Source organism: Balaenoptera borealis (genome assembly GCF_965194805.1).
Source record: "Balaenoptera borealis genome assembly, chromosome: 19".
Lineage (NCBI taxonomy): Eukaryota > Metazoa > Chordata > Mammalia > Artiodactyla > Balaenopteridae > Balaenoptera > Balaenoptera borealis.
In genome coordinates this window covers 10,476,058-10,492,585 of record NC_138878.1, presented here as the reverse complement: position 1 = coordinate 10,492,585, position 16,528 = coordinate 10,476,058, and the positions used below count along the sequence as shown (strand labels likewise).

At 40.0% G+C, this 16,528-nt stretch overlaps 1 protein-coding gene across 1 annotated transcript in view; it reads left to right on the top strand.

The window, feature by feature from the left end:
• CNTNAP4 (contactin associated protein family member 4) overlaps positions 1-16,528 on the top strand; it is a 266,473-nt gene that overhangs the window by 168,601 nt on the left and 81,344 nt on the right. Inside the window, exons 9-10 of the mRNA XM_082366313.1 lie at positions 6,715-6,864; positions 12,766-12,937. Coding sequence (XP_082222439.1) covers positions 6,715-6,864; positions 12,766-12,937 — 322 coding nt within the window. The remainder of the gene's footprint in view (positions 1-6,714; positions 6,865-12,765; positions 12,938-16,528) is intronic.

Sequence of the window (16,528 nt, the reverse complement as noted above, 5' to 3'; positions counted from 1 at the left end):
TTACAGGTAGGTTGCCTATTTCATCTTCGTTTATTTGGTCTTGTAGGTTTTTACCTTGCTCCTTCGTCTGTAACATATTTTTTTGTCATTTCTTTTTTTTTTGATGGGTGGTGCTGTATTCCTTTCTTACTGGTTGTTTGGCCTGAGACGTCCAGCACTGGAGTTTGCAGGCAGTTGGATAGAGTCAGGTCTTGGTGCTGAGATGAGGACCTCCGGGAGGCCTCATTCTGATTAATATCCCCTGGGGTCTGAGGTTCTCCATTAGTCCATTGGTTTGGACTTGGAGCTCCCACCACAGGAGCTCGGGCCCAACCTGTGACCTGGGAACCAAGATCCCAGAAGCTTCATGGTGCAGTTAAAAAAAAAAAGAAGAAAGAAAGAAAAAAGGAGCAGTACAATATCAAAGAATAAAAAACAAAATAAAATTAGAAAGATAAAAAATATATTAGGAAAAATAAAACTATAATTGAAACAACTACAACAAGGTAAAATACAAGCACAACAGAAGAAATTAAAAAATAAAAAACCCTGTCTATGCCGGTGGAGTTTAGGCAGGGGTGGAACTTAGGCAGGGGCGGGGTTTAGGGTGGGGTGGGAACTAGGCGGTTGGGGGAGTGATGTTTGAGTGTGGTGCGGGGCCTAGGCTCAGGACCCATGTAGCTGGAAAAGTCCCTGGGGGTGGGGTGACATTCAAGCGTGGGGTGGGGCGTCTGCTTAGGACCTGGGGAAGGGGAGAGGCAGCACATCCAAAGCAGGGCCTCTGGAGTGTGGGGTTCCGGAGTTTGGAGGTAGGGCCCTTAGTGAGGGTGTGTGGGTGGGGTTTAGGCCCAGCTCGTTGGCCGGGGTCTCCCAGTGTAGAGGTGGGGCCCTGGGTGGGGGGTGTATGGGCGGGGCTTGGGCTCTGCGCACAGGAGGGAGGCTCCAAGGGCAGAGGATTAGGCCCGGGAGCCCAACAGTCTTCCCGGTGCCTAAGTGGACAGGGAACGCACTGGCCCTGTTGCCTTCCATTCCTCCATGCCCCTCCCCCACCTTCTCCCCCAGGGTCTCCCCCCCTAACCGGGGTGGGTCCCGCTGGGTGTAGGAACTCCTCCCCTCCCCCAGCCACCCCTCAGGGGTGCCGGTCCTGGAGGTCCGGACTTTACTTTTGCTCCACCTTGCCTTCCTCCCACTCCCTCAGGACCTGCGCAGCTGGAGGAGGCCTCTGTGGGCAGAGGATGAGGCCTGGGTCTTCAGCAGGCTCCCAGGGGCCCAAGTAGGCATGGTGAACCTGGCCACACTCCCTTTTGATCCTCTACCCTCCCAGTGGTTCCCCAATTTCCCCCTTCGGACGTGGGATCCCTTCCCCTCCCCCAGCCACCCCTCAGGGGCGCCAGTCCCATCCCGCCTCCACTTCTCCTCCCCCTTCACTTCTCCTACACCCCACATCCTACCCAGTCACTAGGGGTTCCTCCCATCCCCTTAGGTGTCCGTGGTCCCCCACCAGTACCTAGCAGGTGCCCTAGCTGTGAGGAGACGCAAATTCCACATCCTCCCAGTATGCCATCTTGACTCCGCCTATGAGATGCTTCTGCATGTTTCAGTTACTAGGCATTCGTGATTCTTGTGGCCCTGGCAACGGGACTGCCCTCTTGATTTGCCTCACCCAGGGTAAGCCATTTTTAAAGTTCCCGCTTCTTCCCTTTCACTGTTGGAATATTCCTACTTTTCACGTTAGAACCCCATCGCTCCCTGAAAGTACCACTTTCCCCTAAAGTGATTGGCAGCACTGACCTCCATATTTTCCTCTTGGCAAGAGCAATCTGGTGTCACGGATCTTTAATTCTGGTTAGTGGCTATAGTTAGTGAATATAGGAATGTCTGGCACAGTTTCAGAGCACTAAAGGTTACTTGGAACAGGCAAATTCCTTCAGTTGCTCCTTTAATAATGGCCTTTGTATAATTGCCTTTTGCTTCTTTGCAAAGAATCTACCCTATATAGCAAGCTTTTTTTTTTTTTTTCCCTTTACACATCCTACTTCATGGATGCCTGTTATAATCTTATGAAAGAGTGATGGCAGCTAAAGTGTCACAATATTTCTGTAGCAGTTTAAGACTGGTCCCTGATATTATCTACAAGGAGCAGAGATAAACCTTTTTCCTCCTCCTGTATTTTGTGTGTCTATGTGTTTTGGGGCCCAAGAGGGAGAGAAAAAGAGAGAAGGAGAGAGAGAGAGAGAAAAGAAAAGAGGAGGAGAAGGAGAAGAAGGGGAGAGGGAGAAGGTTCTTGTAAAGGATCCCACATTCTCCTGCCACCTGCACTTGCAAACCTTTCCATTTATTCTTCTGTTCTTCCAGCTGGAGCTGTCAATGGTTTCTACCCAGAGACCACAGTGATCATACCTGCAATCAAACAGGTTGGGTTTGTTGCTTATTGCAACAAGGAGAACCCTCACCCAGGGGAACCATGGAAGAGTCTCATTACAAAGGTGTTAAGGATGACTCGTCATAGGATTTTAGGTTGAGTTAGCTGTTTTGCGTGGAGGTCTCAAGGAAATGGAAAATTGCTTGGGATTAAATGCTGCCAGGAGGTGAAGGTAACTGTGTGCTTAAGTATCTTTGTAAATATTATTTAGAAGGATGGAGGAATAAAATAAGGCTAACTCTGTAATTGATTTTAAAAGTCAGTTGTTATTCATATTATCCAGGAGAGGACTTGGTATTTTTGTGGTTTGCACAGTAGCCTTGCTTTTGTCTGTGCTTAAACCAGTTTGTAAAGTACTTTTGGGGTTTGTTTGTTTTTGGGGGTTTTTTTTGGTCCCGTTTCATTGTAGTGACGGAGTGACCTTGTCTAATACTGATGTTCTGTGAGCTTGTTTATGCTCAGTGGGAGAACACCAGGGCCTAGCTCTGGATGCCCACCAGCGTCTCCCACCACCAAGGCCTCCCTGAGAGTACCAGGCCACTAGCTCCTAGCTCTTAGGGGCTGCTTTTTTCTTTTTCAAAGTTAATTGTTTAACATGAGCAAAACAATAAGGGGACCCCCTGTCGTGCAGGCCGAGAAGAGTGTGGGTTTTGGAATCAGCTCACCAGCTGGATACTTCCTTGGGTGATTTGTTTTTCCTCTTGAGCTTTATTTTCTCCATATTTAAAATGAGAATAACAATAGTAATGTTGAAGATTAAATGACACGCATATAAAACACACAGTACCTGTTATGAATAATAGTCACTAAAACTGTTATTATTTTATTATTATTATACCAACAACATATCCCTTCCCCTACATTCGAAAGTTGTGAGTGGTGGGAGTCGTGTACTAGAATTAGCATTTAGTTACCTTATACCATGAATCAGAAAAAATACAAATTCTGCAATTCCTCCTTTTGTTCCCCTCTTTCACCGTGATGTGGCCTTGGAAAGGGGCTCACTTCTCATCAGACATTAAAGTGGAAGGAGCTGTAGATTTAAAAGTAAAATAGAATGCAATTTAAAAATTATCCTTGGGGCTTCCCTGGTGGCGCAGTGGTTGAGAATCCGCCTGCTAATGCAGGGGACACGGGTTCGAGCCCTGGTCTGGGAAGATCCCACATGCCACGGAGCAGCTGGGCCCGTGAGCCACAACTACTGAGCCTGCGCGTCTGGAGCCTGTGCCCCGCGACGGGAGGGGCCGCGATAGTGAAAGGCCCGCGCACCGCGATGAAGAGCGGTCCCCGCACCGCGATGAAGAGTGGCCCCCACTTGCCTCAACTAGAGAAAGCCCTCGCATGAACCGAAGACCCAACACAGCCAAAAAAAAAATAAAAATAAAATAAATAAATAAAGTAGCTAAAAAAAAAAAAAAAAAAAAAGAAGTGGCAATGATTTAAAAAAAAAAAAAATTATCCTTTTTATTATGTAGAGTTAGGTGAAATGAATTAAATGGGTCTTTCATTATTTAATTTGAGTAATAAATCCCATTGACAGGTAATAAAAGTCTCCTCATCATAAGCAAGCGATGTCTATTACAAATGAGGCTCAAGAATAGCTTTCTGAAGTTTCCCCCACAAACATAGTACAACTTCATAACCCACAAGCTGGGCAAATGGGTGCGTTTAACTGTGTCAAGTCACAGAATGGCTGTCCTGACAGACTTGTGTTCTTAATCTAAATTAGCTTCTGTATTGACAGAAGATGTCCCCAAGCCTTTGACTTTATCCTGCTGCAGCTCCCCAGCAGCTACCTGGAGCACTGCTACTCAGGGTGTGCTCCTTGGGGTATACTGGTTCAGTGAAATACTTATTACCAAGATAAGTACAAAAATTGAGAGTAAGCGCCTAGAGACCGTTAGAGCAAGAAGGTATTGCCGCAACTTCTAAGCCTATGGTCAGTGGGCTTGTATTTTATATATCATATTCTTTCTTTAATGTTTCAGTCATTCATTTTTATTGAATTTTATAAAAGTATCAAACTGCAGTAGATCAGAAAAGAAAATGTCCATAACCGCAGGTAGTTTGATTAGCACCGTCCCAGGCCAATGGAAAGCCTAGGATGAGATAACAGAAGCAGAGCCTTGTATCCAGGCACATCCGAGCTTTGAGGAAGAGATGGTGGGAGACGCAGGGTGGGGTGAGGAGGGTGAGAAGTGTTCGTCCGTGTGACGCAAAACTCAGTACAAGGATTTTCACTCTAAATGTATCCTCTTAAAGGAAGCATAGGATGACAAATTTGGGACATTTGATTTATTTTAGTCCAGTCTCATATCGTCAGGGATTACATAACTCTATTCAGCCGTCTATTTCAGAGTCCACTCTTAGAAAATGTGTCTAAAAGTATCTAGCCTACATTCTTCATTTTTCAGTTTTTAGGTCTTTCTCATTATCTTTCACAAACCAAATCAGAATTGGGTATTTGGAAATCTTTTTTGCTTCATGGATATAATTTAAAAATAAGCTTTGGTGCCCAGGATGGAATTTGTGTTATACTAAATGAGTACAGGGCAAAGAGCTTCAGCATGTAACGGAGCTTCCATGCATTTTCTGTCTGAAAGCTTGTGGTCAAAAATAGCTGGAGAAATAAAGAAATCGCAGGTAATATCAGGAAAGAGGCCCATGACTTTTAGATTTAATAGAGTACTTATATTTTTGCTCAGTAATTTGATCTGCAAAATCATACAGAGTTGACTATTCGGTGGATGTAAACCTTACTGGTTTACCTACAATAGAGAGACTTAGATTCCACCTGTCTGCTGAGTATTCAAAACAGAACCTTTGTAGACTTAATTCCCTTTAAGAGGAAAAGGCTCACCATCTCCTGGATTCGTGACTCTGGGACCGCCTTAGGAGGGACTACTGACTGTTTCTATAGGTGATAAGAAAACCTTGATTTTTGATTATAGCAATTTTTTATTATATATGTAAACTTGGAAAATACAGAAAAATTATAAAGTAAAAACAACCAGTTTTCTTTTATGCAAAAATTACTCTTTATATGTAGAGATATTTCCTTTCAGCCCTTTCCCATATTTATGTAAAATTAGGAATATAATTAGAATTGTATGTATAGAGTCGATTCTCAATACTTGCAATAGTTATGTTCTCTGAAGTTGCTGTGAACATGGAATTAGCAAATACTAAACCATTTGGTATTTCCCCTGTTTCCAGCGGAAATACAGGGTTAGGTTTCTGTGAGCCTGTGGTGGCAACATTTTTGTCTACCTATCAACACAACCTTGTATGTATGATTGTGTTTGAAGACACGTTATTTAGTATTTATTATTGATTCACCAACATCGAATTCGTGGCCAACAGCACTATAACTCATGCCTGAATGAAGTTCATCTATCACATGTATTTTCTCCATAAGGCAAATCATGGCATTCTTGCACTTAAGAACACTAGACAGCCCTTCATCACTGTGCCAGGGGGCCTTTTAAACAGCAAAATCACCAACAAAAAACACAAAAATGTGAAGACAGGTTTACATGTGAGAGCTGAAATAAGTTTTGCCTTACTTGACCTCAGCTAGAAGCATGCATGTCGGTCAACTCAAATTTTTCTCTGCTCTGTGCATTTCTATGCCTGACCCCAAAAGTGCCCTGAGTATTGATTTGGAAGCTACCAATAAATTATGGCAACTGGTTGAACTTGCAAATATGAAATCTGAAAATTATTATGATCAGCTGTGTAAATATGGTTTTACACGCTGCTTTATTTTTTAACTTTGCATTATACCAGTATGCTTTCAGCATGCATTATAATCTCTTCAAATATTTTTGTAATGATTGACTTCATATACTTTGCTAAATATTCTAGTCTCACAAAAAATGACTACACCAAAGTGTAAAATAGCAGATAAATCATTTATTGGGTAGAACCTAGAATTTTGGAAACTATCTGTGCTCTTCCCAAACCCCTCCTTTTAAAAGGTAAATTACATGGTGGAAGCTGAAAATTAGTCCATGCCAAATAAGATTTGAACCACTGAAAGATTTTAACCATTCAGGATTGTCCAAAGTTGAGTTCGAATTTTGTTCTCTCTATTGAGGCCCCAAGAAAGGAAGATAATCATGCATTATTTCCACGTAGAGGGTGCTGATCGCCCACTGACCTCCCTTTCCTCTCTCCCTCCTTCTTTTCTTTTATTAATAGTTGTGAGTGCTGCCCTTGATTGAGTGATGCGTACATTGCTATTTCTAACCAACTGCTTACAATGTTCACTGTTAAGAGGTATCTCTTTTAACTGATTTTACCTCCCCCAGGTGTTGGATTAAATGATGGGCAGTGGCATTCCATCTCTTTGTCTGCCAAAAGGAGTTACCTGAGCGTGGCGGTGGATGGCCAAGTGGCTTCTGCATCTCCTTCCCTGGGGCCTGAGCAGATTTATTCAGGGGGCACCTATTATTTTGGAGGTAAGAGAAACGGTTGCTCCATATGGGCAGTTGAACCATGTTCGCAGTTACTACCCCTGTGTCTTAAAGTCATCGTGTTTTAACCAGTGTCAATATTATGGAATCATTTCTCACTTTCTTTGAACATGGAAATGTTGAGTAGATCACGATGATTAATTATGACCTAAAATGCATTTCTTTGAGGTGGACTGACTTATGTTTATGATTTCTATAATGAGATTGCTTGCAAGTAGGCCATGCTCTTCAGTTCTTACTTTCAAATTTTGTTATATTTTCCTAATGTTGAATGGCCTTACATGTATGTCTTTTTCAGATTTTATGGGCTCATTTCATTGCACTGTTTTCCTGATCATGCCTCTTAGCTTTTCTAGAGCATTCTTATTGCTTTTCTGCTGCTCAGTGGAGGTCAATATTATGCCAATGGACAAATAATCTAACTTAATTAGCCCCGGAAGCCTCTTCTCACTGCTAAGTAATAATACACTGATATAGTTGATAAAATGAAGGCATCAGCCTTCAGCACCAGGCCATCTCTCTTAAAGAACAAAAACAAATGAAGTGTTTACTTGTCCAGTGGATGTTTGATTGAACTAAAATCTTCAAAAAGCAAACCTTGGAAGTGGAAATGAATATTTAGCACTGGAAAATTAAAATAAGACAATATTTGACATTAATTAGAAAGGCAAAGTTGTAAAACTGTTTGTAGTAAGACTTATTTTTAATCATGATTTGAGGTGTTTCTTCTTGTTATTTTGAAATGTAATCATGACTTCTGTCTAGAATCACTTTTGAATTTGGTTGAAAGCCCAGTCTTCATTATTCATCAATAAAATACAAATTCCTTTCTAAGAATTGACAGTAAGTACACAGACCATGAATCATTCATCTTATATAAAGAGTGAACAAACAAACCAAAAAACCCCTACATAATCCGTTACTGTGAAAGGCAGAATAATGCCAACAATCTTAAAAGATATAATTGCTTCCTTTAGGGTGATTTGTTCATTTATAAACCAAGTGGTTTATAAAACCTTATGGAATATATGATTGATTTTATAGCAGTCCATAGGAACATGTTCCTTTAATACATGGTAAGATATACAAACAGTCCCTGACTTAGGATTTTTCAACTTTATGATGGTGCGAAGAAATACACATTCAATAGAAACCGTACTTTGAATTTTGGTCTTTTCCCAGGCTAGTGACATGTGGAATAATACTCTCTCAGGATACCGGGCAGTGGCAGCGAGCCACAGCTCCCAGTCACCCACACAATCCCAAAGGTAAACAACAGATACACTTAAACCATTCTGTTCCCACACAACCAATCTGTTTTCACTTTCAGTACAGTATTCAATAAATTACATGAGTATTCAACACTTTATTATAAAGTAGGGTTTGTGTTAGGTGATTTTGCCCAACTGTTGGCTAATGTAAGTGTCCTGAGCATGTTTAAGGTAGGCTGGGCTAAGCTGTGATGTTTGGCAGGTTGGATATATTAAACACATTTTTGACTTAGGATATTTTCAACTTACAATGGGTTTATCAAGATGTAACCACATTGTAAGTCAAGGAAGATCTGTGTAGAACAACTTAATCAAGAGCTTTCACTTCAAAGGAAAAGATTTAGAAGCACCAAAAGAGGTAAGAAAAAACCCAAACATTTTGTTAAATGATGCAAAAAAGAGATGATAAAAATAACAGACTGCATAAAAGTGTAAGTAATGAAAATAGAATCATCATTCTTAAATTATTTTACACCCTTCATGTTCAGATTTAATGATGCCTACCTATTTTTTGTACAAAATTTTGATTGATTTTTATTCATACTATAATATTTTGTAATGAAATATATCACATGAGCAGTCTGTAATTTTGCTTGTTTTTATTATGATACATATGATATACACCATTTTAATTAAATGAACTTAATAATTTTTGAATAGTTTTAGATTTACCAGAGGGTTGCAAAGATACACTGGGAGTTGCCAAATAGCCCACACCCAGTTACTTCGTATTGTTCACATCTTACATCATATATACAATTTAAAGAATACTAATTATTATTTTTAAAATACACATCTACACATGCATTTTCCAGCTTAAGAAAGATAACATTACCAATATCCATTTGTCACTCCATGATCATACCTCTTCATCTCCCCAGGTAACCATCGTCTTGAATTGGGGTTTTATGCCTCCTGTCATGTTCTTTATGATTTGACATCTATTAAGGTATTCCTAAGTCCCTAAACAATATACTGTGAAAGCTTCCATAATAAAATTTCAACTTCAGGGCTTTTATTTAAATAACCAATCTTAAGTTTACTTAGGCAACATCTCTGTTTATTCAATCATCTTCTCAGTTGGTATCCTTAAGTACCAGAGTATGTTTGATCTTGTCATGAGATTCTACTAATCACTAAGTATATACCCTGCAAGCCCCAGGGCACCCTGACATTTCCAGGACTGCGAGCAAGGGTCCAAAGGAAAGCAGGAGGCTTCCTGCTGCCACATTTCTCCCTCCTCCTCCCAGCCTTGCGCCTCCAGGACCTGGTAGAGGAGGTCCATCCTTCTGGAAGCCCAAGTAGGGCTTCTGGGGTGGGAATTCTGGATTCTGGGATGGGCTAGAGGGGAGCAGTTTCCAAGTGGGCACATCACCTTCCCCTGTGAGACCCCCTGGTGCCATGGGCAGAATCATGGCTGGAGGAGGGTTAGAATAGGGTCCCCTAAAGGGCAGGACTGGCTCTGGGGCTCATTGTCTGAGTGGTACTGGCAATGGGGTGACCAATGATGCCAAAATCTTGGCTCTCCATGCACCAATGCCAAAAAGAAATACGGAGGCAGAGTTTTGGAGGAACGAGAAAAAGTAGCTTTATTCTTTGCCAGGCAAAGAGAGGACACAGCAGGCTACCCCACCCCCACCCCCACCCCGGGAATAGGGAGAGGTTTTACATCCTAATGAAGGTCTTGCATTTTTTTTTCTTTTGCAAAATTTCAAAACAGCCACAGCTGGCACCAGGCAACTTGGTAACTGGGGTTGGTCTTTTCTGAAGTTATTGGCCGGTGACCTTCTTTCTGAAACAAAGAATGCTAACAAGGGAGTGTAAGGGGAGAAGAAAGCCAGGTGCAGAGTGTAATTCATACGGAGTCAGTCTCCTTTGTGAAGGAGAAGCCCAGCTACAAGTGTTGGTTAGTAGCAACAGCTAAAGAACAACCAAGACTCCTTAACTCTTTCAGGCCTGTTTATGTTGTTTCCCAGCCTGTTCATTGTTTCCTTATTTTCCTTGTTTATCAGGAAAGAGAAGTCTCATTTTTATTTAAGAGAAGTCTCATTTCTATTTTTGCTGCACCACCAACTGTCCCGTTCTAGCACTGAAAGCCTGGAGTCCTGCGAGCGGCCTCCCTGCTTCCCACCCCCAGAGCAAACTTGGCAGTTGGTCATCCTAGAAAACCCTCTCCGCTGTGTGGATGAGAGTCCCCTTTATTCCTAGGATCTGTTTTATCTAGATGGAGAGCTTTTTTTAGGTAGTTAATTTTTCAGCCAGTTTGTCTTCAAGTAAATAAACATCCTACGTTCTGAGACACTTCCCATCCATTGCCCTTTGGTCCTCTCTAAATTCAACTGCCAGTTTCCAGTTATCTTATCAGCAATCAGTCTAGCCTATAAGCTGGCTACAGTGCCCCCATGCAAAGGGGCGGTCTGTCCCACCAGCCTGGCTTGTATCTGTTTCCTGTGTCAGTCTTGAGTGTGACTACTGAGAGAGTGAGCTGCCCGGAGCTCAGGGCGTTCTGCATATACTGCCACACGCCGCTCTCTGCCCATCATTGTTTACGTTTCCTCCCTCCGCAAATGTATGCCTTTCAAAAAATTACTGAGGTCAGCTTTTATCATTTATAAACTATACAATTTAAATCTGGGTTCTCCAGATGGAGGATGGAGGAAAGTCTAACGTCTGTGTATTCCCCTATGCAATCTTTGTGCGATTGAATAGCGCACCGTGTAGCACAAGCTAGAGATACCAGACTGTGCAGAATCTTCACGCTCCCGCGTGTATAAATCAGACATTATCCATCCAGTGAACTGGCTACACCACCCTGAAGTCAAACCCGACATCTTACTTCTGGTACATGCAGCGATCATTTATCTGCCATCTCCGAGGTGCTTAACATGCTGCCTGCCTCTGGTAATGGATCCATCCATTAATTCAGCATGAAGTATTCCCTAGAAATCTTCATATTTTAGAACTTTCATCTCAAACCAGTTCAGTGCTGAATTTCTCTCTGCTGTTGCATTATATTAACCTGTTATGTCTGTTATCATAGGCTAATGAGACTAACCTGGGTTGAACCCTACTTTGTTCTTTAGAATCTCTTGCTTATTAAACATTGTAGCCAGGAATGTGAAGGGCCTCATCATATGACCGCTGTGCTCTCTGTAAAGTTCCATGACCTCTCCTTGTGACTGTGAGTTTGCTTAGTTTTGTTCCCTAGAGGCACACCACACAATTTATTTTATTCTGAAATAGTTTGAAATGTGTCAGGAAACGTCACCTGGAGAAAAGGAGATTAGCAACGCTGTTTATATTCCTGGCATATTGTAGTTGCCCCCAAATATTATTGAACTGTTATCCTCTCGGTTTTTATTTTAACATTCTTAATTGGTTAATAAGTCATCTAGAAAACACATCCAGATTATGGTAACTGTATCCTATACCACAGAAGAATTTTAAGCGCTGAAAGTGTGTGTAGAACCATGTACAATTAACTGATACTCAAAAAACTTTCATCCCCTTTTCTTGATATATTAAATTTTAAATTTCAGTCTCCATTGCTTAAAATATAATATTTCAATGTCCTTGATAACAGTTTTAAGTATGAATCCTGGCCTTTCCTTTCTGGGTAAAAGTATTTTGTTAGGAAAACAAAGCATTAAGGAGAAACATCCTCAGTCAAAATATTTAATTATAATGGAAATTCCCAGGTAGAAAACTAGCATGGATTGTACAGGAATTAGGAAATTGCTGATTCATTTCTTATTCTTTGAAATTGTATTAGTGGTTGACAACCATAACGGCAAAGAAAGATTAATGAAAAATACATAAGTATAATATATGTGTTCATACTCCATAAAATTGTTTATTTCACTTGGATAGAGAAACACTGAGAACATCATTAAACCCCAGACAAAAATGGTTAATATTATAGTTCTTTATTATTTAAATAATTAGAAACAGGTCTTAGATAAATGTTAGGAAAAAAATCAATATAAATGGAACACTCCTTTATGAGGCAGAGAATAAATAAAGTCAAACAATGAAATGGTTTTGACATTTAGCCATTATGATTTATTAAAATGCATGTACATGTGGCTCTTATATGCATATGAAAAGTATTTAATTACATAAATAGTTGTAATTTTATTCCCAGTCATCGTAACTCCTTTTCCGAATAGGCTTAAACACAAAGGTATTTCAGCATTATCGATTTATCTTTTCTTATCTACAGTGCGTGTTTTCATCCTTTATGCTCTTCTTTTTGCAAACCGAAAGACTAAGTTCCTGTGTTTGAGTTATATATAATTTAATACTGCTGGCTGACATGTTCAGGATACTGAAGCTGATCTGTATATTTCTAAAGTTGGGATCAAGTTAGTATCCTTGCACATAATTATTATAACAGTAGTAATTTCCTATGAATCCTATGGTAATAAAGAGAAGTACGTTTGTATGAATTGCTATTTGTAATTTAGATCAAATGAATGATGACTGCAATGGGCTTTCCCCTCCATTTTAATTTAATAATCAAATGCCTATTTAAAAAATTTTTTTAGTGAAGATACTGAGTCCTGATTCATTATGATGTATCCTGATCAACTTTGTTTTGTTTTGTTTTTATCAGGTTGTCCTGACAACAGCTTTGGATCCAAATGTAAAAGTCCACTTGGTGGGTTTCAGGGATGTATGAGACTCATTTCTATCAGTCACAAGATGGTAGATCTGATTTCAGTTCAGCAGGAGTCCCTTGGGAACTTCAGTGATCTTCAGATAGACTCATGTGGAATCACAGACAGGTAAAGGCAATCTCACTTCTTTATTTTGACCTGTCCATTTTCAAACTTTTGGCAACAGATCGAAATTTGTATGTAAAACAAACATTTTTCTCTCCTTTTTCTTACCATCATCTGTTCCACGGGAAAGAGATAATATTCACATTAGAAATAAGAAAATATTCTTTTAGTTTTATACTTCATATTTCCAGTGATAAAATTTAGCTAGAAGACACGTGACCATGTTATTTATATGTACAAATAGCTACCAATTCACAAAAGGTGATGTTGATGCTGCTATAATTTTAGAGGGGTATAAATGTATCAAAAATATATCATTAAACGCAATAGCTTAGGATACCCTAACAGTAATCTAGACCATCAGGTACCAGTAAATCAGAGACCTATGTGGTCAGTTATCAAACTGGCTTTTGCTTCCCTGACAGCTGAATAATATTTCAGAGGCATAGGAATTTAACTGGTTGCTGTGGTCCTGATGTGTACCTTTAAGAACCCATTACTGTCTTCTCTGCAGGAAAAATGAAGAGGAAACTCCCTGTAAAAAAGTTTGGAGCCGTAGTGTTGATAAAGTGTGAGGATGATCCAGTAGTTTCAATAGGAACTCCAGTACAGGGCATGCTAGTGCAAGCTTTGGGCGTTCATTGCAGAGGACAAGTAACTTTTAATATAATAATTGATAGTTAATAATTTTAAAGTATTTTTAGGCATGGGCAACTGTAGCCAAATCATCTTGCCAGTCATCTAGGCAGTTATTTATTTATTTATTTTTAAACATCTTTATTGAAGTATAATTGCCTTACAATGGTATGTTAGCTACTGCTTTATAACAAAGTGAATCAGTTATACATATACAATATGTTCCCATATCTCTTCCCTCTTGCATCTCCCTCCCTCCCACCCTCCCCATCCCACCCCTCTAGGTGGTCACAAAGCACCGAGCTGATCTCCCTGTGCTATGCGGCTGCTTCCCACTAGCTATCTATTTTACACTTGGTAGTGTATATATGTCCATGACACTCTCTTACCCTGTCACATCTCACCCCACCCCCTCCCCATATCCTCAAGTCCACTCTCTAGTAGGTCTGTGTCTTTATTCCCATCTTGCCACTAGGTTCTTCATGGCCTTTTGTTTGTTTTTTTTTTCCTTAGATTCCGTATATATGTGTTAGCATACTGTATTTGTTTTTCTCTTTCTGACTTACTTCACTCTGTATGACAGACTCTAACTCCATCCACCTCATTACAAATACCTCCATTTCGTTTCTTTTTATGGCTGAGTAATATTCCATTGTATATATGTGCCACATCTTCTTTATCCATTCATCTGTCGATGGACATTTAGGTTGCTTCCATGTCCTGGCTATTGTAAATAGAGCTGCAATGAACATTTTGGTACATGACTCTTTTTGAACTATGGTTTTCTCAGGGTATATGCCCAGTAGTGGGATTGCTGGGTCGTATGGTAGTTCTATTTGTAGTTTCTTAAGGAACCTCCATACTGTTCTCCATAGTGGCTGTATCAATTTACATTCCCACCAACAGTGCAAGAGTGTTCCCTTTCCTCCACACCCTCTCCAGCATTTATTGTTTCTAGATTTTTTGATGATGGCCATTCTGATCGGTGTGAGATGATATCTCATTGTAGTTTTGATTTCCATTTCGCTAATGATTAATGATGTTGAGCATTCTTTCATGTGTTTGTTGGCAATCTGTATATCTTCTTTGGAGAAATGTCTATTTAGGTCTTCTGCCCATTTTTGGATTGGGTTGTTCGTTTTTTTGTTATTGAGCTGCATGAGCTGCTTGTAAATCTTGGAGATTAATCCTTTGTCAGTTGCTTCATTTGCAAATATTTTCTCCCATTCTGAGGGTTGTCTTTTGGTCTTGTTTATGGTTTCCTTTGCTGTGCAAAAGCTTTTAAGTTTCATTAGGTCCCATTTGTTTATTTGTGTTCTTATTTCCATTTCTCTGGGAGCTGGGTCAAAAAGAATCTTGCTGTGATGTATGTCATAGAGTGTTCTGCCTATGTTTTCCTCTAAGAGTTTGATAGTGTCTGGCCTTACACTTAGGTCTTTAATCCATTTTGAGTTTATTTTTGTGCATGGTGTCAGGGAGTGTTCTAATTTCATACTTTTACTTGTATCTGTCCAGTTTTCCCAGCACCACTTATTGAAGAGGCTGTCTTTTCTCCACTGTATATGCTTGCCTCCTTTATCAAAGATAAGGTGACCATATGTGTGTGGGTTTATCTCTGGGCTTTCTATCCTGTTCCATTGATCTATATTTCTGTTTTTGTGCCAGTACCAAACTGTCTTGATTACTGTAGCTTTGTAATATAGTCTGAAGTCAGGGAGCCTGATTCCCCCAGCTCCATTTTTCGTTCTCAAGATTGCTTTGGCTATTCGGGGTCTTTTGTGTTTCCATACAAATTGTGAAATTTTTTGTTCTAGTTCTGTGAAAAATGCCAGTGGTAGTTTGATAGGGATTGCACTGAATCTGTAGATTGCTTTGGGTAGTAGAGTCATTTTCACAATGTTGATTCTTCCAATCCAGGAACATGGTATATCTCTCCATCTATTTGTATCATCTTTAATTTCTTTCATCAGTGTCTTATAATTTTCTGCATACAGGTCTTTTGTCTCCTTAGGTAGGTTTATTCCTAGATATTTTATTCTTTTTGTTGCAATGGTAAACGGGAGTGTTTTCTTAATTTCACTTTCAGATTTTTCATCATTAGTGTATAGAAATGCAAGAGATTTATGTGCATTAATTTTGTATCCTGCTACTTTACCAAATTCATTGATAAGCTCTAGGAGTTTTCTGGTAGCATCTTTAGGATTCTCTATGTATAGTATCATGTCATCTGCAAATAGTGACAGCTTTACTTCTTCTTTTCCGATTTGGATTCCTTTTATTTCTTTGTCTTCTCTGATTGCTGTGGCTAACACTTCCAAAACTATGTTGAATAATAGTGGTGAGAGTGGGCAACCTTGTGTTGTTCCTGGTCTTAGTGGAAATGGTTTCAGTTTTTCACCATTGAGGACAATGTTGGCTGTGGGTTTGTCATATATGGCCTTTATTATGTTGAGGAAAGTTCCCTCTATGCCTACTTTCTGCAGGGCTTTTATCATAAATGGGTGTTGAATTTTGTCGAAAGCTTTCTCTGCATCTATTGAGATGATCATATGGTTTTTCTCCTTCAATTTGTTAATATGGTGTATCACATGGATTGATTTGCGTATATTGAAGAATCCTTGCATTCCTGGGATAAACCCCACTTGATCATGGTGTATGATCCTTCTAATGTGCTGTTGGATTCTGTTTGCTAGTATTTTGTTGAGGATTTTTGCATCTATGTTCATGAGTGATATTGGCCTGTAGTTTTCTTTCTTTGTGACATCTTTGTCTGGTTTTGGTATCAGGGTGATGGTGGCCTCGTAGAATGCGTTTGGGAGTGTTCCTCCCTCTGCAATATTTTGGAAGAGTTTGAGAAGGATAGGTGTTAGCTCTTCTCTAAATGTTTGATAGAATTCACCTGTGAAGCCATCTGGTCCTGGGCTTTTGTTTGTTGGAAGCTTTTTAATCACAGTTTCA